We start from the raw sequence: 20,500 nt of genomic DNA on the forward strand, positions 1-20,500 counted from the left end.
TCTTCACTGAACTCACCCCTTTGTGGGCATTTTCATAATATTCATTATGCCACATTTTTCAATCTAATTATCTTTTTTCATTCATCCTTCACTTCAAAAACCACATCTTCTTATGTGTGGTTATATATCACTTAAGGAATACAGTAAAATCACCCCTCATAATACTGAATATTTAAAACTTTTAAAAGTTGCATTCTTCCATTTTATTTCCTTATACGTTTTGCCTTTTGTGTTTTTGCGGTGCTAATTTGTTGTGCATGACAAACGTGTTATTAAAGATGTGCCTATCACTCAATTTGTGTGTTGCATAGTCTATTTCACTGTTAAAAATTACTTCAATTTTTTTCAGAGTACAAATTACTTGACCAATGAACTGTCACAAAAGATATGTGTAAAGTAACTGAAATGATTGTGATTTTGTAGTGGTTATATATTTATCAAAACTCACTCATGAAACAAGACTTAGGCAACATGATGTTATTTTTCAGATCCATTCTCCCTGCTTCAGCACTCGCTCTGGACAAAGAAAATATTTTTTAAAATGCACATTAACTCTCTTAGACCACTAAGTGCTATGCAATATATAAAAAAGTGACCTGTTTTTAATATACTGCCTTGAATGCCTAACAACATAAAAGAGTACCTCCTTAACTTGAGAGAGAAGCTAAATTATTATTCGGTCATATTTGGGTCTAAATAATATTCTTTTACAAAATGACATAGAATTTAAAATCATGATCACGTTAGCTAAAAGCATAACACATTATACATTACTGATTTATTATATTTTTCTGATTTTAATCTAGAACTCTTTCAGAAAGAGCCATACCCTCAACTTATAATGCATTTAACACAATCTCTGTTGCAGGTTACTTAGTTATAGAAAATCCATCAAGTAAGTTTGTTAAATATCTTTTCTTCTTTTTGAATGTCAACTTTAGACTCACTGATTCGATGAATCTTAATGTGTGGTTCCTTTTTTGTATGTTTGTTAAAAAACCTCCAAGCTGGAAATAAATCATAAAAGCATGACTAATTGCATGGTAACTGGAGAAATGCTTTCTCTCTCTCTGGGGCGAAGCCTGCATGTCTGTATTTTAGCTTGGGAAGTAATACAGGGATATTTAAACTCCTTGGGGTTTAAAAACCATGTCATTATGAGAATGAGGTCACTGCAATATTTTATATCTTCTAAAACCTTGTAATGTATAAAATGTTTTCTGTATGACAAAGAGGTATTATGTGCCTTAGGATCCAATGATAACTTTATGCCCTTACATTTACTTAAAAAACTTTCTTCATTAACATGTTAAATCATTCATTTAAAGTGACTTACAAATTGAAGGATTGAACCATGAATACAAAGAAAGTGAACTTTAAAGGGAAAAGTTAATTCTGTCAATATGACAGAGTGACTTTCAAGGGCTGTGTGGTTTATGAGCTTTGAAATGTCCGTTGTTCTTTAACTTGTTAGCCGTGCCCATGACAAAGCGAAAGCACGCAATCTAACATGATTCCATTTTATACCTTTCTTTGCTTGGAGGCCGATAAGCAAGAAATCTTTCCTGCAACATGTTGAAGAGCTTTGCACAAATAACAACCTAAAGTTTCAAGAAGAATTTTCGGTATGTTACTAGCAGTTGTCACAACATTGCCAGACCTCCAGTCGTTTCATGTGTCACATTTCATGTCCATTTTAAGCATGCAAGGCCATGAAGGACCCTGGCCTTGATAATCAATACCCAATTACCAGGTTGATTGTTTGGATAGTAATGTTACCCTGGCAGCCTCTGCTGCAACCTGAACAGAAGTATTCACCTGCTGTGTCAGGAAAAGACGCACTTCTTCAGACGGCCCCAGCAACGGCATCCTGGCCCCGTTTCTTCTCTGCTCTCTCATCCACATGTGGATGCGAGTCTAGAATGGTGTATTCATTAGACTTTTGCTTGTGCACGAGGTTTAGGTTATACTATAAATATAGTTTTATATTTAAATAATTATTTTATATTTAAACACTAAATAATTCCAATTTATATTTGCCTGCTTTCTTCATGCTAGTGGAATAGATGAGAACAGAACCTAATGTTTCCAGAAACTATAAAAATAATGTTATTTCTAGAAATGTACCAAAATAAAAAACACATAAGTAATCTACATGTTTTACAAGGCCTATTTTTAAGTTACTATGGAATAAATGCCATTTCACATTATGGAGAATATGTAAAGTTAAGAACTTGTCACCTAAAAACTGTTTAAAAGTTAGGAAGAACTTTGTTGCGTTTAGCATTTTACGTATCTACAAAATTGAAATTATTTTAGAACATAGGATTGATATCAGATCTGCAAGATATTTTAAGAATTATAAGCATCTTGCCTAACTTAGATGATTATTTTGTATTATAAATATAAAACAGATTTCTAAATGTCATCAAAACTTTCTTTTTCTTCATGAAATTCTTAGTGTGTGAACTTATGAAACAAAGATTCAAACAATTGTCCTGAATAATTCAGGATTATAATATTTCAGTCTCTCAGGGAATAATAACAAAAATGTGAGAAGATTAATGGTATTTCCTACAGCTTTCTGGTTATGCTTCTTAAGTAATATTGGTCTGGACTTAACAAAATCATTGGTGCCATTAAACTCTTCTTAGCATTTACACAGCGAGAACTCTCAATTTTTCAGGAGCAAAAGTATAATTTCACTAGGCTAGGAGCGAATATAATTACATTATGCATGACTGAGTAGATAAAAAGTTTTATTAGCAATAACATTTTCACATATATTGAGAAACTTTCTAGTTTAACTTTTTTGGAGATCATGGTTTTAAGAACTTGAATTTTTTAATATAAATGTATAGGTTGTGTGTATATTTTATATAAATGTATCTATATATGTAAGGAACTTGGTTTTTTAAAAATAATCATTTTTTATCCTAATTCTGTACTAAGATTTTTAGGGCAAAATTATGTTTCAATAAACAAACGCATATTTTGATGCATATATTTTATAAACCTTATAACTCAGGTCATATTCACTTATACTTTAAATATTTATAAGCTCCCACTATGTGATTTGTTGTTAGGGCCATCAATTGGTTCTGACTCCCAGCGCCCCTGTGGACAGCAGAGTGGAAGTGGGCCCAGTCTTTTTTCGCTATCCTCTCACTTCCAGCACTAGACCAGACAATGCTCTGCTGCCATTCATAGGGTTTTCATGGGCAATTTTTCCGGAAGTGAATGGTCAAGTCCTTCTTCCTAGTCTGTCTTAGTCTGGAAGCTCTGCTGAAACCTCTCCACCATGGGTGACCCTGCTGGTATTTGAAATCCCAGTGGCATAGCTTTCAGCATCACAGTGACATGCAGCCACCACAGTATGACAACCGACAGACGGGTGGTATGGTTCCCTGACTGGGAAACGAACCTGATCTGCGGCGGTGAGAGCACCAAATCTTAACCACTAGACTACCTGGTCTAGACCACTATGTTGGCATTATATTTGGCACACTGATATATATTAATTCAACACTTAATACCTAAATGACCTTGGGCAAATCACTTAAACTCTCTATGCCTCAGTGTCCTCAGCTGTAAAATGACAATATCTACCTCATTGAGTTGTGAATACTAAAACGATTGAATATGTGTGATACTAAGAATTAGCTATTATGATGATGATTCCTTCCCTAAAGAAGCTCATATTATGATAAGAACTGCAGCCATGTATAAACAAATTACAAATACAATTTATCATGGTAGAGACATGCATCAACTCTGTTTGGATGGCGGTCAGAAAAGACTTCACAAAACGGTGAGCTTTGAGAAGAACTATGGGATGAGAAGTAGCCCAATGAATAGATAAAGGGGAAAAAGTATTCCAGAAAGAGGGAATGAATGTGAAAGCATAAGGATGCAAAATAGTCCAAGTCATCTGTGATCCACTGAAGGGAGGAAACAGGAGGAGAGACAGCTGAGTAGGGAGGATGGTTGAGGCCCTGCGTGCCCTGATAAGAAGAAGGCTGCCGAATGTAACATTACTACCTAAACAATCCACCTGGTAATTGGGTATTGATTATCGAGGCCAGAGTCATTTAAATCTACAAATGGAAACTTCTATGCAAAATACTTACAGAACATAAGTACCACTTTTTAGATGATTTCCAATTCACCTTTCTTTCTCCCCTTATCTATTTCTTTGTCTCTTACAAGCATGCTGACATGTACTCTCAAAACCTTGACACAAGGAAGCTGTTCTAGGATTCCTCATTTGGTTAAAATATTTTTTCCTAACTATTTAGAATTTCTAAGCACCAGAATTTAGATGTTTATACTATCCCTCTACTCTAACACATAGCCACATGCAAAAGACTCTCCAGATTTTCTTTTTGAGGGAAAATAAAGGGGAAGGGAGAATTATCCAAGTAAAGGAAATAATTTACAATGATGTTTAAAAAATTGTTAAAATACATGTTTTTAACACTTTTTGAGGAATGTGGCAAGTTGAGACATTTCTACAATGGAAAACTATAAATTTCATAAATGTAAATCATCAGCTCAAGAAGACGGTGAACACATTTTCTTGCACCAACTTTCTTATTGATGAATGGATATTATCATGATTTTCCACCAAAATGTCAATAACAGATCTCCTTGACCCTTCATCTGTGTCTGATCATTCTTAATCTCACCTTGGCATTCCACTATCGATTTAACAATGCCTACTGAGAACAGGAATTGACCTTTGGCATCTTCTCAAACTGGCCAATGTTGTACCAATTAATAGGCATGAAATCATGCTGCCCGAGGAGAAAAAACAAAAAATAAATCACTGAACTCCCTTCCCCTACTAAGTAGACATTAAAATATTAAATAATACTCAGGGTAAACCTGATGAAACCATTGGTAAAGTACGGAAAAGGGTCACCAACATTGGTGCCAAATCTGAGAGCTTCCCAAAGCACAGAGAAATTATCCCAGAAAGAGCAGTAGCCCAACAGATCAGTTTTATTTAGGATATTTTCAGTGAAAGTTGATGTAAGTTCATTACTGTTAATTTGGCCTTAGTTTTGCACTTGTGAAAGGTGTTTTCAATTTAAAAATAAAAGGGTTTATAATAAAGAATTGTCTTTTACTAAGTGGAATTTCTTGTTTACCTCTGAAATAAATGTAACCTTTGCAATGACTTCCTTCCACAGGAATTACCAAAATTTCTTCAGGATCTTTCTTCAACTGATGCCGATCTGCCTTGGAACAGAGCGAAAAACCGCTTTCCAAACATCAAACCATGTATGTGCTGTTACTCTGGTTTTAGCAGTAAAGGATTTAAAAATGACCACAAAATGCAGCTTGGCATTTTTTTATTTCTCAAATATATTTCATTATATTAATCGAATTATAATAATGCATTTTATTAGCAGCAACTTTCAAGTTGTATCTTTTGCTTTGCTAATATGTGTTAAAGTTAATGTACATGGTTTTCAGCTTGTTCACACAAGGCTCAGTTATGCAGGTGCAAGAAACAGTAGACCCAACAGTTTCTTAGCTTTGTAATTTAACCCAAGTCACAAACTTCTCCAGCATCTTCTCATAGACCTACTTGAATGTAAAGAGAAAGTTCACGTGTAACTTCGTGCGTTAGTTTCCCTTAAGAGCACGGCAGCGCTTTCTTATGAATATATAAAATGCATTCAAAATATTCATTGAGGATCAGAGTAAATGTGTGCTCACCAGGATTGGTTCCACAAAGGAGTAACCACGGCTTCATTGTTCAACCACTAAGAAAAGACACCGTATTATTGCTTTAAGAATTAGCAGTAATGTGAAAGGAAAAACATAACATTCCTCTGTTAATAATAGCCATGTGTTTGATATTACATTTTTTGAACAGATGTTCCTACCATCTATTATTCTGATTCAATACACTTTATATTATGAAATAAAAAATGATATTTGTGATATTGTGAAATATTATAAATTTTGTTTCAAAATATAGAGTTTTAAAATATTCTTAATTTTACAATTAACATATATAATTTTTCTATGTTCTATGTCTTTTCAAGACTATATTGGGAAAAATTCCCTACTTAAAAGTTGAACTCTTCTGTCTAGAAAGACATGGACTTAGAGAAGGATGCAATCACAGAATGTAAAATCATAAAGGGTATGGTAGTAAGAAATGGACCAAATTCTGATATTCTAGAACTAGAGGATAACTGAGGCATGAAGTAAACAAATTTAGGGAAACATGATATAGGAGGTAGTAAGCTAATGGAATCTGTTAATTCTCAAGAATTAGAATAGGATGAAAATACAAACAGCTTCAATCACCTAAAATCCTTTCTGGAACAAAACAAATCATAAGTAAATGGCTTTAAAAGCAAGTTGACAAATAAGACATTATTGTAGGAAATAAGGAATGTTAGTATTACATCTCTAAACTTCTATGGCATGACCTTTCTCAACAGGTCCTTTTGTTTTCCCTTTCAGAGAGTTAACTTGGGTTAAATGCATCATAACTTAAAAGATCTGGAAATTCTCATGTTTTTATATTCATCTATACCTCAATTTCTTCTAGACTCTCTGGTTCATGCTTATTCAGTGATATTCTATGAAAATAAACATTATGATCTTATTGAAGAACAGTTATTATGGAATACTTAATATTAATTTACAGTTGTATATTTGGCTTAAGAAATTTATAATATATCGGTATATATAAAATAATTAAATCAAATATGTCTATCTTATTTCCAAAGACGAGAGAGTAAAATATGTAAAAATTTGAGATGTTAAAAAGATGTGTTTTAAATGTAACATTTCAATCTGTCATTATTAAGTTCTCAGTGTGTTATTATCTGGACTCACATCATGGCTAAAAGTCAGACAATACTAGATTATTAGTATAGGCTAAGAAGAGAATAAGAGTGGTCGATGGGACTAAATAATCTCAAAATGAAAAGAAGAACTGAGGAGTATGATTACCCCAATTCTTCATATCTGAGGCTAAGACAAAAAAAATAATTGTTAAGGATGGAATTATGTTGTAAATCAAGGATTTCTGGAGTATTATTGTAAGCATTGCATGCATGTTTTCCACCTTTGCTGGAGTCAAATGGTTAATGTCCATTTGTTTTCTGCTTTCTTCTTGATTTCAGCACAAAAAACTTAGGATAATTTTTCAAATAATATATTACATCTACATCCAAAATCCTTTAGTGGATTTGTAGGGGAAAGTTTTTTGTTAACTGCCTTTTTTTTTTTTTTTTTTTGCTGAGGAAGATCTGCCCTAAGCTAACATCCGTTGCCAATCTTCATCTTTTCTTTTCTTTTATGTGGCTGCTGCCACAGCATAGCCACTAACAGCCAAGTAGTATAGGTCCATAACTGGGAACCGGGGCCCAGGCTCCGAAACAGAGCGTGCCAAACTTAACCACTAGGTCACCAGGGCTGGCCTTTAACTGCCCTCTTAAAGAATCAGAAGTCCTATGGGAAATAATGTTGTTAGGTAGAATTTTATATTTTTCAAAGAATTATTAGAACAATTTATTAATTCAACTAATACATATTACCTGCTATATAATAAAAGGGCTAAGAATGTGTGGGGTCTAATCAAACTTCCTCGGCTGCAGTCCTGTTTCCCTACTATCTGTCTTTGGGCCTGGACACATTATTCAGTGCTGTCTGCCTCCTAAGGTTATTGGGAGGCGTGGATGGAATACTCATGTAAACCCGGTGCCCAGTACTGGAAGGTGAGAAGCTCTCAATAAATGTTAGGTCTTATGATTGTTAGTAATCAATAGATTGCTTATTTTCAAAAGCTGCTAACTTTCTGGGTGAATAAGATTTAGTAACAGGCCCTTAGGGGCCATAGTCTGGAGATGACAAGGCCACATCCCTAACCTGGATCAGAAGGCAAGCTGTAAACTCACAGCCACCCCATGGGCAAGTACAACTCTCCCCCCGGCCCCTCACTAGGAACAAACAAATGAGATGTTTAAGTATTTTCTCCCATTGTGATTGCAGAGAAGCCCTAAAGCTGAAGAAATGCTTTTTCTCCCGTAGAGAATGAATTCATTTGAACAGAGTCTGAATTTTAGCTTGGGTCAGCTAAGTGAAGGGTATTGTTTCCCCTGAGTAATGTAGGAAATAGGATTTCAAATATCACAGCACATTTTAGAAGATATTAGCTTACAGGGCTTTAGGATGCTAGAATTAGCAGCAAATGCTTGCAGAAGAGATTTCCAAATCTCTGTCTGACAGGACACTATGACCTTCAGAACTGTTCCAACACCATGAAGAAAAGTGTAGCTTGTTGTTGACTCAGACAGTTATAAGTGGACATATCGGGTGAATAGAAACCTGATGGCTTCCCTTCCTTAGTTACAGGACTAGCCATATGTCATTAAAATAGGTAAATCATACCAAATTCAAAATCTTTGGAACATACTTATTTGCATAAATTTGCTTAAACATTCCCTATCTCTAAAGTTAAGCACATGGGGAGGGCATTATAATTACTAACAGTACAGCTAAGTCATTTTAACATACTACATGTGCTTAAGTTTTATGAACCTGAGAACATGTATTGAGTGCTTACTATAAGTTTTTATATAAGTTTTCCTCAAGAGGATTCTACAAAATAAACAGTGTAGCTACCTGCTACAGCTGCGGTAACAAAGGAGCAGAGAAGTCAAGCAGCTCACCCAAAGCCATATGATAGATCATCTGAAATTCATCGCAAACCCATTTGCCAATTCTTCCTCCACTAACGAGTGCCTTCCTATTGAGGTTAAAAGAAAAAAAACTTTCAAAATAATTAAGGAGTCATAGATATTTTATATCATTTCCATGTCTAGTTAAAATTAGCACTGGATATTGCAATTATAATACTAACTTGGTAAAAATTCTCAGGGAATAATAATTTTTAATGCTTTGAAGAAAAACAAAGGATGGGGGGTATCTGATTTTACCTGATCTTAAAATATTGTAAAGAGTAATAATTAAAAGTTTGGTATTAAAGAAAGAATATGCAGATAAGTTAATGGAAGAGAATAACAGTCCCGAAATAGACCTAAATACATAGAGAAAGCTAGTGTATGGTAAAAGTGGTGTTTTGAATGAGGGGAAGGATGGAATTTTAAAAAACTGAAACTGTTTGTGGTTCTAATTGGCAATGAACAAGCAAACAATAAAAGATTTTACTTCATTCCGTAAACAAAACAAAACAAAAACAATGGATCAAATATTGAAATACTTAAAACAAAAGCAGAATCCATTAAAGTTCCAGAAGAAACTATGAATGAATTTGTGAAAATAAGAATATTGGTAACAAACACTTTTGTATGAATGACACAAGAAGCTATAATGAAAAATAATGAGAAATTTGATTATAAAGAAATATAAATTTTATGTATGGCAAGATAGCCAGCTAGCTAGATTGCTCGATAAAGTCAAAGACAAACGACAGACCAAGAAGAAAATATTCATACATATGACAAAAAGCCTACATATAACCTTTTTTAGTATAAAACAGTTTTAAAAACAGAAAAATGTTATAATATGAAAAGGCAGTTGATAGAAAATTTATTTAAAATGACCAATAAACAAGCAAAGCAGCTAATTTTCACTCATATTTAAGAAAATCAAAATAAATACTATGACACATCAATTTGTATCTATCAAAAAATCATTAGTTAAAATGTTTAATACTATCTTGTGGTAGTGAAAATAAGAGGAAACAGAATTGTTCAAGCACTTTTGTTCAGAGTATGAATTAATATAATTAGAGAACAATTTAGTAATATCTTTCAAAATTTGAAATACACAATTTAATTTGGGAATTTTACTACTGGTAGTATATTCCACAAATACACTCCAAAATATACAAAAAGTTTGTTTATGTTTATTCGTCATTTTATAACAACAACATCAGATGAATGTAAGTCCTCATAAAGAGTTGAATAAGTATGTTATATTCAAACAATGAAATACTACATGACTTTTTAAAATAATGAGCTGGGTATCTTTGCTTATGCTGATATGGAAAGATATAGGTAAGTGAAAAAAGCAATTTGCAGAATAGAGGGTATATCATCCGGTTTATGGTTAATTTGCTATGTATATGTATAGAAAACTCTGGAAATATACACCAGAACATATTAATAGTCGTTGTCTCTGGGTAGAGAAAATATGGGATAAGAGGGAATGTCTAATTTTACACTCATATGTAATGTTGGATGTTATATCATGAACTCCTTTGTATTATTTTAATTGTAAAGAAGTAACGGCAATTTAAAAAGTGATTTGGCATTGATTTCTTATATTTTCTTCTAGATAATAATAACAGAGTGAAGCTGATAGCTGATGCTAGTATTCCAGGATCAGATTATATTAATGCCAGCTATGTTTCTGTAAGTTGCTATATTTAATTTTATTTTTTGAGGAAGATTGGCCCTGAGCTAACTTCTGTTGCCAATCCTCATCTTTTCTTGTTTGAGGAAGATTGGCCCTGAGCTAACATCTGTGCCAATCTTGCTCTATTTTGTTTGTGGGTCTCCACCACAGCATGGCTTGATGAGTGGTGTAGTTCCGTGCACAGGATCTGAACCCTCAAACCCCGGGCCACTGAAGCAGGTGCACTGAACTTAATCACTGTGCCACCAAGCTGGACCCTATTTTATATTTTTATAAAACATAAATATGAAAATTATATTACTCTTCCAACTGTTTAAAACAGCAAATTCATTGCAACCTCTACAGATCTTAAAGTGCCAGTTCCTTACACCACCACTAAGTATCCTCATTTTATAGATGGGGAAATGGAGGCTCCTAATAGAATTGCAACCGACTAACAACCATTTCACTAATAAGTGGTAGATGTCCAACTCCAGGCTCCATATCCTCTGGTCTTCCCAGTATTTCATATGTTTTGTCAATGTATTCTCTATTACAATGAGGGCTGTCAATCTCTCTTTCAAAAAAATGTTAGTCAAATGGGCAGTCATGTCCATGTCCATACAATATAAAAATCTGTTATGCTCTTCTTTCCTTCTAGATTTGCCATTCTTCAAGAGGACTATGATGTCATGTTCTTCTTTCTATCCTCAGCTACTTGTAGAATGTGAACTCAGTTGTAGCTACTCAGTAAACATACCTTGAATGAACCAACATGGGGGGAATGATGACATACCCGGTGTACTATCTTGCACATCACAGATAATAAATGCTTGCTGAATTGGGTTGAAAATTAAATGAAACTAAATTGTTTTAGGGATCTCTCCTTCTCCACAGCTCTTTCGTTCTCTCAATGCTTATCACTATCATAGGTACATAGAAACTTTATATGCACCCAAGGCCTCCACTTGGGTTGACACAATTATGGAATCTCAGAGTAGGAATTGCCCTTATGGTTATGTAATTCAACTGTTCACCTTAGAACTCTTTCTAAAAAATTCCCAATAATTAGATGTTATCCTCTCTTGGCATTGATTCTTCACTTCCTCCTAAGGCAAATGATTCTATTTCTGAATAACTCTAATACACAGTTGATTTTTTAATATGAGATATGTTCCCATATATTTTCTCCCACTGTCTTCAATTCTAATACATAGCGAGGTTAATCATATTTGTTATGGTGACATTATAGATACTTGAGGATTTCCTCTGCTGCCCACACTCCCATAGGCCTTTTATTCTTTTCTCATTCATAGGTCTTGTCACTCAGGCCTGCCATTTCCTTTGATCCCATTGGGGCTCTGCTTATGTGATGCTCATTCTTTCACCAACATCAACATAGCTGTCCTGAGTCCCATTCCCTCCAAGCCTCTGTTAAGAGGCAGGAAAAAAGAATTCACTCCTAAATTCTATGTTGATTGATAGTTACTCCAAAATTACAATCTTATATTGAGTCTTATTGTGCAAAGAGTGAATAATGGGAGAATTTAAGGTTTCTTAATAGGAGAAGTGGCGAGGGTGGTAGGAGAAGTTAAGGCATCCTTTGAATTCCATCCTATTTTTATGCTAGAACTTTAAATCTGTATTGAAAAGAAAAGCACATGAATTTACTATTGTGATAACATACTTTATTCATTTATCAAATGATTGATTCCCTTGAAAATGTAGTTCTTTTCTAAAGACATCAGTGAAATTTTGTGCTTACTAATTTTCATTTTAGCCTAAACTCTACAGCATGTTTTACTTTGCTTTACATCTTATGCATATGTGCCTTTATATATTTAAATTTAATCAATGCTCCAATGATCATATGTTTTGTGATATCATAGAACAGGACAAGGGCAAATGGTTGTATCAGTTACCTGTTGATTTGTACCATTTTTTATTCACCAGCAAGTAGATACAAATGAATAGCACACATCTTCTAATGTTAAACTAGATATGGGGTGACAGTATAGGATACGAATATGATTAGGAAGGAAACCAGACAGTTTTAGCAAGTGTAAGTGAACCACACTGATGACATAAGCAAGGGAATATTCATGAATCTCCGTTGTTCCCTCTAAATTATTATACTGCCCTGTTCCTTCTGACATCATATACGTTGTCAGGAGACAACCAGGAGAAGATGATAAAGCAGCATAAGCAATAAACTAAAGAGTCTGAATATATATATTCTGCTATAATCAAGTGATGTTGTAATATAATAAATCTTACAACAAAGTCACTCTGACCCATATGTCATGATATGCGTAATTGTTACTAAGCTGCAGAGTAAGTAGGCCCAGATGTAAAGCACTTTAAGACACGTTTTGGTATTGGACTGGGCAGTACATTATATTGCTCTCATTTTTCGGGGAAATCATTGCTTGGAATGCTAGGACAGATGAGAATAAACAAAGCCATGATACTGTAGTGGCCCTCACTTCTCCATTCCCAAATTTAGACAGTCTTCGCCTTAGAAAGAATATCTGACACCCCAATTTCCCCCTACTCCCCAGTTATGTTCCATGGCACCTCCATCTGAAAGTTTATGAACACTTGTCCCAGAGGCAAAAGACAGAAGCCATCTACAAATGGATTCTGGATGCCTATTTCTTTGGAAGCTAGAGGAAAAGGGAGGACAACTATAAAGGATGATGGGGAGGAAAACAAAATAATTAGTGTTCAGATAGAAAAACAAAAAAATGAAATCTGGGACAGGGAAAGGAGAAGCCCAGCAGGTGGTCTGAGGGATGGACTTTAAGACTGGGAAACTCCAGGCCAGGGTCTGTAACTGGATTAACATAAGTGCCACCCCATGTCCTTGGCTGTTCTTGGGAACTGTGCTCCTGAAGCTGAGACTCATGAGAGACTGGAAAATTTTGTTGAAGGATGGACTGTGGGAGAGAGCTAGGGAGGAAAAGAGATACTGCATGCCTGTAAACAGCCACTAAGTATACAAACGAATTTAGAAATGTTGTCAAGAGAGCTAACAATAAGAACATTACATAATGGGACAAGAAGAACGAAACCCTCAAAATGATCTCTCCTGTCAACCTGAGATGCCTGAAATTACTTTAACTTGAGGATAGTTTTACCATAATTAGAGATGAACAATGAAAGGCGATGATGCAATTGAGCTGTAATAACTTCAGAAACATCAGATTTGTTCCCACTTTGATAGAAAATTATAGTACCAAAGACATTGAGTCCCTGAAAAACTGAAATGCAAATGAGTAGGAGAAATATTTTATAATTGACCAATTACAATTAATTGTCCTCACTTTTGAAAGAAACACTTTCTTCATTTGGCTTCCAGGACACATTCTCTCGATTTTCCATCTGTAGCTTTGACTCTTCCGTGTTAGTATCTCTGGTTCTTTCTTATCTCCTCAAGTACCGAACATTCAGTTTACCTAGAGCTCAATCCTTGAATTTACTGTTTCTTTCCAAACCCATTTGCTTGGTAATCTCATCCATTCTCATGATTTTAAGTAAGATCTATGTGCTGATTACTTTCAAATTTATGCCTGTAGCTTGGAATTCTTCCTGAATTCCAGACTCATATACCCAATTGCCTTCATGATATTCCCATTTGAATATCTAATAGGGATTTCCAGTTTAATATGTTCATAATGACTTCCTGCTCTTCCCTTCAAATCTGCTCATCCTGAAGTTTTCCCCATCCTCCTTTCATTATTGATTCCTCTATTTTTCTTATTTTCAATATCCAATCCATCAGCAATTCTTTTTGTTCTGTCTTTAAAATATATCCAGATCTTACTGTTTCTCACCATCTCCACTGCTATCATCCAAACTACCCCCTTGGTTGGATTGTTGCAATAACCTTCTAACTACTCTTCCTCTTTTCACCTTTAAACCCCTATAGACTGGTCTTCTTACAGAAACCAGAGTGAAACTGCTAAACCGTACACTCTATATGTTCAAAACTTTTCAACGGCTTTCTATATCATTCAGAGTAAGGACCAAAGTCTTATAATTACCCACTAGGACCTGAAGCACCCTTATCCTCCCTGCCCTGTTCCTTCTGACATCATCGTTTATTACTGTGCCCCTCACTCCACTCCAGCCACTTGCTGTTCTTAGAATATTCCAGACACATCTCTCCTTTAATACTGTTATTCTTGACTTTCTTTCTACATAGAACACTTTTCCCCGAAGTCCTGTGGGGCTTGCTCCTTTCCTTCTTCAAGTCTTTCCTCAGATGTCACCAATGAGTCTTTTCTGAATACCCTATTTTCTAAAAACCCTCTCTCATAGCAATTATCACTTTAAAAAGTTCTATGTAATTTACTTATTTAATAGACTTAATGTCTATTTCCCCTAACGAAAATATAAAATAAATGAGGGGAGGTATTTTAGTGTCTTTTATCAGTGATGAATCCCCAGCACCTAGAACAGTGCCTGGCACATAATAGGTACTCATAAATATTATTTGAATGGAGGAATGTGCACATTAGAAAAGTCTGTAAAGAAGTCAACCAAAATATTTATGGTGTTTTATTCTGAATAGTGAGATTGTAGGTAAATTCCATATTCTATTATGTTTTTCTGAATTTTCCAAACACTCTACGTTGACTGTATATTACTTCTTTAACCCCTACCCCCAAAAAAACCCTTACAATGTAAAATAATTACATATTCAGGTATTTCAACTGAGACTGGAAAAGCTGAAATGCTTTAGCATATAGGGTATTTAAGAGACAAAATGTTTTATCCCAGAGACTGTCGCTGGCTAGCACGATGATTTGGAAAATCACCTAAAGTGCCTCATTATTCTTTAAAGTAAAACAAACTGGTTGGATTTGATTTTAGGGTCCCTTGAAATTTTAAATGTATATTATTCTTGTATAATACTAGATTCTCTGACGACTGAGACAATTCCAATTTAAAAATAAACGTTACCTTTTATTTTTCATTCCTTAAAATATTTTGATGTTAGGAGTAGATGTAATTCCATCACTCCCTTTTCATTCGTATGATACCTTTCTTTAAGAAAAATCCACAGATATTGCTCAAGTGGCATGCCTACATTCCAGGTGAGTGGACTAAGTTTTAGAAGAATTGTATAAAATGTACAAGAGCTATCACAATAGAGCTGAGCAAATCTCAGGTCCTCTATTAGCTAATGAACCTTCAGATTACCTCCACATTACTCTTGGTTCGGAGCTCTGGAGGTCAAACACTAATGCCACAGTTGAAGCAGATACGTAATTTCTTTGAGGAAGAGTATGGAATTATCTGCACAACCTGTAAATATACAGCAAGTGGGTAAGAGAGCTGGCTCTGGACTCAGACTGTGAGACCTTGAGCAAATTACTTCACATTTCTAAGCTTCAGTATCTTCATCTATTAAGTGAGGAGAATAAGAGTACTAATTCACACGGTTTTTATAGGAAATAAACTAATATATGTCTAGAAACTATATATATGTAAATACTGATGCAGTATTGTAATTATATCCTTCTAGGGCTACTTATGTCCAAATGAATTTATTGCGACTCAAGGTCCACTACCAGGAACAGTTGGGGATTTTTGGAGAATGGTGTGGGAAACCAGGGCGAAAACATTAGTAATGCTAACACAGTGTTTTGAAAAAGGGCGGGTAAGTTATTTGAAAACCTTTTCACAAAATGTTATTTTACAATTGTGTTAATATATGTGTGATACTGTCTGCCAGTACCATGAGTCATCAATAACTTGGACATCTATAAGACAGTTTTAACTTACTAGCAATAACTGTGATGTATATCAGTATAACAAGGTGCTTATGAATGGTGATTTTCTCTGAATACAGATCAGATGCCATCAGTATTGGCCAGAGGACAACAAACCAGTTACCGTCTTTGGAGATATAGTGATTACAAAGCTAATGGAGGATGTTCAAATAGATTGGACCATCAGAGATCTGAAAATTGAAAGGGTAAACAAAGGGGCGGGGGCGAACATAACAGAAAATGTTAATGCTCTAAATGTCTAGAGTAAAATTAATTTCTAGAACTATTCCTTGCAACGGTCCCTATATATTCAACAATGCATTCCTATTAGTTTCTAAAACAGTTTTGAATTGGTATTGGATTTCACTATATCACTGTGTCTAATTTCAAATCATAAAGTTTATATTAACCAATTAACATCAAATTCTTAGGTAACAAGGGAAGAGAAAGGAGGAAATATCTAGATCACTAGGTTTATTGTATGAAGAAACTGGAATATTTGACTTAAAACAGGAATTTCACAAATCACTCATCTCTGTCTATATCCTAATAATTTGATTTTCTATTTAATCCAGAACCAATATAGAAGAGATAACATGGGATTCCACTTTATAGGTTTATATAAATGCCTCTACACACAGAAAATGATATTAGGATCTTTATACATTCTGACATTATCAGACACTCAATACCTGTGTTTTGAATAATTGGTGAATGCGTTTATTTAAGTGTTGGGTCAAAATTGTTTCAAAATCTACTATTTTACTGCTACAAAATGCTACACTACATTTGAATATAAATACCCTACATTAACATCTGTTTGCAAGCTTTCTTATTATTTTCCTTCATATTGAAAGGCAATTTTCTTTATTGTAGCAATAATAAAAGACCTTTCTCACAGGAAATCATGAAAACACAGTTTCTTCTGTTTGGTAAACAGTCATTTTTAAAAGATCACCTTCAAAAGCTGGGACCCCAGCTGTCTTCAACCTTCATCATGGTACTTAAATAATTTTCGTGCTTCTTTAATCTGTCGCTTTGTCTAGCATGGTGATTGCATGACGGTCCGACAGTGTAACTTCACCGCTTGGCCTGAGCACGGGGTTCCTGAGAACAGTGCCCCTCTAGTCCACTTTGTGAAGCTGGTTCGAGCAAGCAGAGCACATGACACCACACCTATGGTTGTTCACTGCAGGTATATGAAAGATATGTTTAGAACCTTATATGAAACAGTGGAAATGGTCTTTAAATTCAATGTGGCCTTTTTATTGTTATGATACCATTGATTATTTTCTGGCAGAATGTTAATGTAGATTCATTCCAGCTTGCAGTTTTCAGATATTTTACTGGTTATAACAAACCAAGATGTAGCTTTATGGAAGGTTAGATGGCAGAAATAAAATGTGATGAATGTGTCTAAATGCAAGGGAAAATGTATTCTGGTACAGGAATTTTCCTGAAATCTTGACTGGATTATGCCTCTCAAAGGCCTTTAAAGTTTTTTTAATTGTGGCTCATCATTGATGTGCATGAGTGTGTGTGTGTATAGGATTTTATGAATTTTACAAATAAACACCTGATCCTTCGCTATTTCAACTGATACTAGTCTACTATCATAATTTAAACATTTTTTTGTAAAAGCAAATTTCTAGATTTGAGTTACAAAGAGTAAATAAAAGAAAATGAACTCAAAATAAAGATCAAATTAAGTGACCAACCCAAGTATGATTCCAAATATTTACAAACTTAACTACTAAATGTCTTCCTTTGACCCAGCTCTTTGAACATGGTTAATAGAATGTGACTATAAATTGAGATTTTTTTCCCCTTGTTATTTTCATTGGTATTTAATACTCTTAGAAATAAAACTCAAGATTGTTTAGAATTCAGAGTTCTGGACATATTGATATGACTGTTTTCTAACATGCATATATCTAAATCAATGTCAACTTGAATCCCTTCAATAATTGGAATTTGCAAATTGTAGAAAGAATTGGTGATAATATACTATTTTATGATTCCACTTATATGAGATACTTAGAATAAGTAAATTAATAGAGACAGAAAGGAGAATTGTGGTTTCCAGGAGCTTGGGGGAGAGAGAGATACAGAGTTATTGTTCAGTGAGTATAAGAGCTTCTGCTTGGGATGATGACTAAGTTCTAGAAATGGAGAGCAGTGATGGTTGGACAACATCGTGAATGTACTTAATGCCACCGAACTGTGCACTTAAATATGGTTAAAATGGTAAATTTTATGTTACGTATCTTTTACTACAATAAAAACAATTGAAGTAACTATATTTTAACCACATTATTAAAAAATTAATTATTACTTATAATAATTCCAACAATTGATAATTTTTCTAACAGGAGTTTACTATAATTAATGTAGTTAAAGAAACTATTAATTCATCTAAGATTTTTACTGTTATGTAGAGGAAAAACTCAATATGTAATTTAAATGATTTTACATTTTCCAGGAATATTTTGGATGTTTTAAATTATGAGTCATACATGAACGCTTGCTAATTATAAAATATCTGAACTTTTTAAAAAGCATATAGAACAAAAAGTAAAAGCCTTATTCTTACCCTCTCAATTCCATTTCCCCTTCATATATGTAAAAGTTTTAACAAAGTAGTATATATAAATACAGTATAAATAGGATAACAGCTTGCTTCTAAAGTCAGGGATTGATTTCAAGCCGGCATCATTGATAACGAAAGTCTTTGATGGACAGTCACTGCCTTCAGCTTCTTGGTACCTTACATATGCACTGCCACTGGCACTAAAGTCCATTATAAAAGGAAAGCACCTTCTCCCTTGAAGCCTCAAAAAGAACAGTTTTCTCCTTGTGATTTAAATAGTTAAGAGATAAGAAAAAGTATGCTCATAACAATAATCTGTATCATTTTAATACTGTGTATGAAATTATCTCCAACCTCAACTTCTCACCTCAACTTTAGACTTCCACATTTAACTTCCAATTCAACATGACAGCCTGAATGACCACAAAATTCTGAAAATTTGACGTGTCCAAAACAGAACACTTGGTTTAATCTCCAAACTCACTTCTCCTCCTCATCCCCGTCTTGGTGAACAGCAGGTCCACTCGGCTTGGTCCCGGCACTCCGGACTCGTCCTCTACCCTCGTCTTCCTCTCGCATACCACATCCACCCCACCCGCGCATCCTCTGATCGCTGGCCCCCTCACCTCTCCACTGCACTCTCTTCGCCCGCGTCTTCCTGCTCTTTGAACGCGCGAACACGCACCCACTCTGATCGTTTCTCCTCGGGCTCCCGCCGCTCCTCTCCCACGAGCCCACCTGGTGCGCTCCCTAACCTTGTTCACGTTTCTCTTCACATGTTACATTATCAGAGAAGCCTCCTCTGATGACCCTAGCCTACCCTATCACCCTCACCCTCCTTAACCTGATTTATCTACCTTCCTAACACCTCTGACGGCCGGGTACATTCTGTGGATGTTTGCTTATTTGTGTCCCGCCGTTCTCCGTCCTGAAGAATGTAAGTTCCGTTTAACTGCAGGAGCTTTGTATTGTTCACTGCTATACCCAGGATGCCTAGGACAGTGCTGACGCTCAAAATGTCCTGAATGATGTAATGACGGATTACTCTGTTCAGGCCTATGTGTATGTGGTACCATAATCGGATTTATCTTGTAATGCTCACTATTTCTTTCAGATCAAATCATAGAAAATTGATGACATTCTACTATTTCTTACCCCCAAGAATGCCAATTTCATGTTGTTCAGAGTAACAGTTACAAGACTAGCTGACCTTTAAAATCTTTTTTTCTTTCAGATTTACTTTCTATATTAATTATTTAAATACCTAAGAGACTTATCTTTCTAATGAGAGTTGCTGAATAAATCTTGTTGGGTTTATCAGTTAAGTGTCTATGGGGCACATACCTATCCATAGGTATTAAATCCATTTCTTGAAAGGAAATAGCATGTCAATTTTATTATCTGTAGGAAGTAAAAAAAAAACTAGGGAAAGAAAGTGAAAAGAACACACAAGAGTCTATTTTTCCTTATGATGCGGAGGAAATGCTAGATGGGCTAAATATTTGACATTTTTATGTTTAGCATTTCTATTGATAACCAAAAAATATGTTCAATACAAAGCTTCTGGTGTTAAGAATTCTCAAGGATCTTTACAAATCTTCTCTGTACTTCTGCAACTCTACCTCCTAAAATATGATGAAAGAAGAGGAAATGTTCAACTTATTTCTTATAAAATTCAAATATTTGATAGAGTATCAATGATAATCATCGTGCCCTGTCTAAACAGCCTTGGTAACAA

The 20,500-nt window shown here is 34.7% G+C and overlaps 1 protein-coding gene and 1 long non-coding RNA gene across 4 annotated transcripts in view; one reads left to right on the top strand and one right to left on the bottom strand.

Moving 5' to 3' along the window:
* PTPRQ (protein tyrosine phosphatase receptor type Q) overlaps window positions 1–20,500 on the top strand; it is a 206,806-nt gene that overhangs the window by 179,149 nt on the left and 7,157 nt on the right. For 2 of the 3 annotated variants that reach the window (XM_070599139.1, XM_070599138.1), the window contains exons 37-42: window positions 1,544–1,625; window positions 5,196–5,286; window positions 10,333–10,409; window positions 15,926–16,060; window positions 16,253–16,378; window positions 17,219–17,367. In XM_070599139.1, coding sequence (XP_070455240.1) covers window positions 1,544–1,625; window positions 5,196–5,286; window positions 10,333–10,409; window positions 15,926–16,060; window positions 16,253–16,378; window positions 17,219–17,367 — 660 coding nt within the window. Of the gene's footprint in view, window positions 1–868; window positions 896–1,543; window positions 1,626–5,195; window positions 5,287–10,332; window positions 10,410–15,925; window positions 16,061–16,252; window positions 16,379–17,218; window positions 17,368–20,500 lie in introns of all 3 variants that reach the window. The other variant, XM_070599140.1, reaches the window with a different exon arrangement.
* Window positions 16,870–20,500, bottom strand: part of LOC103565920 (uncharacterized) — a 34,388-nt gene continuing 30,757 nt past the window's right edge. Inside the window, exon 2 of the long non-coding RNA XR_548388.2 lies at window positions 16,870–17,361. This is a non-coding gene — a long non-coding RNA (uncharacterized lncRNA). The remainder of the gene's footprint in view (window positions 17,362–20,500) is intronic.

The sequence above is a fragment of the Equus przewalskii genome, chromosome 29 (genome assembly GCF_037783145.1).
Source record: "Equus przewalskii isolate Varuska chromosome 29, EquPr2, whole genome shotgun sequence".
Lineage (NCBI taxonomy): Eukaryota > Metazoa > Chordata > Mammalia > Perissodactyla > Equidae > Equus > Equus przewalskii.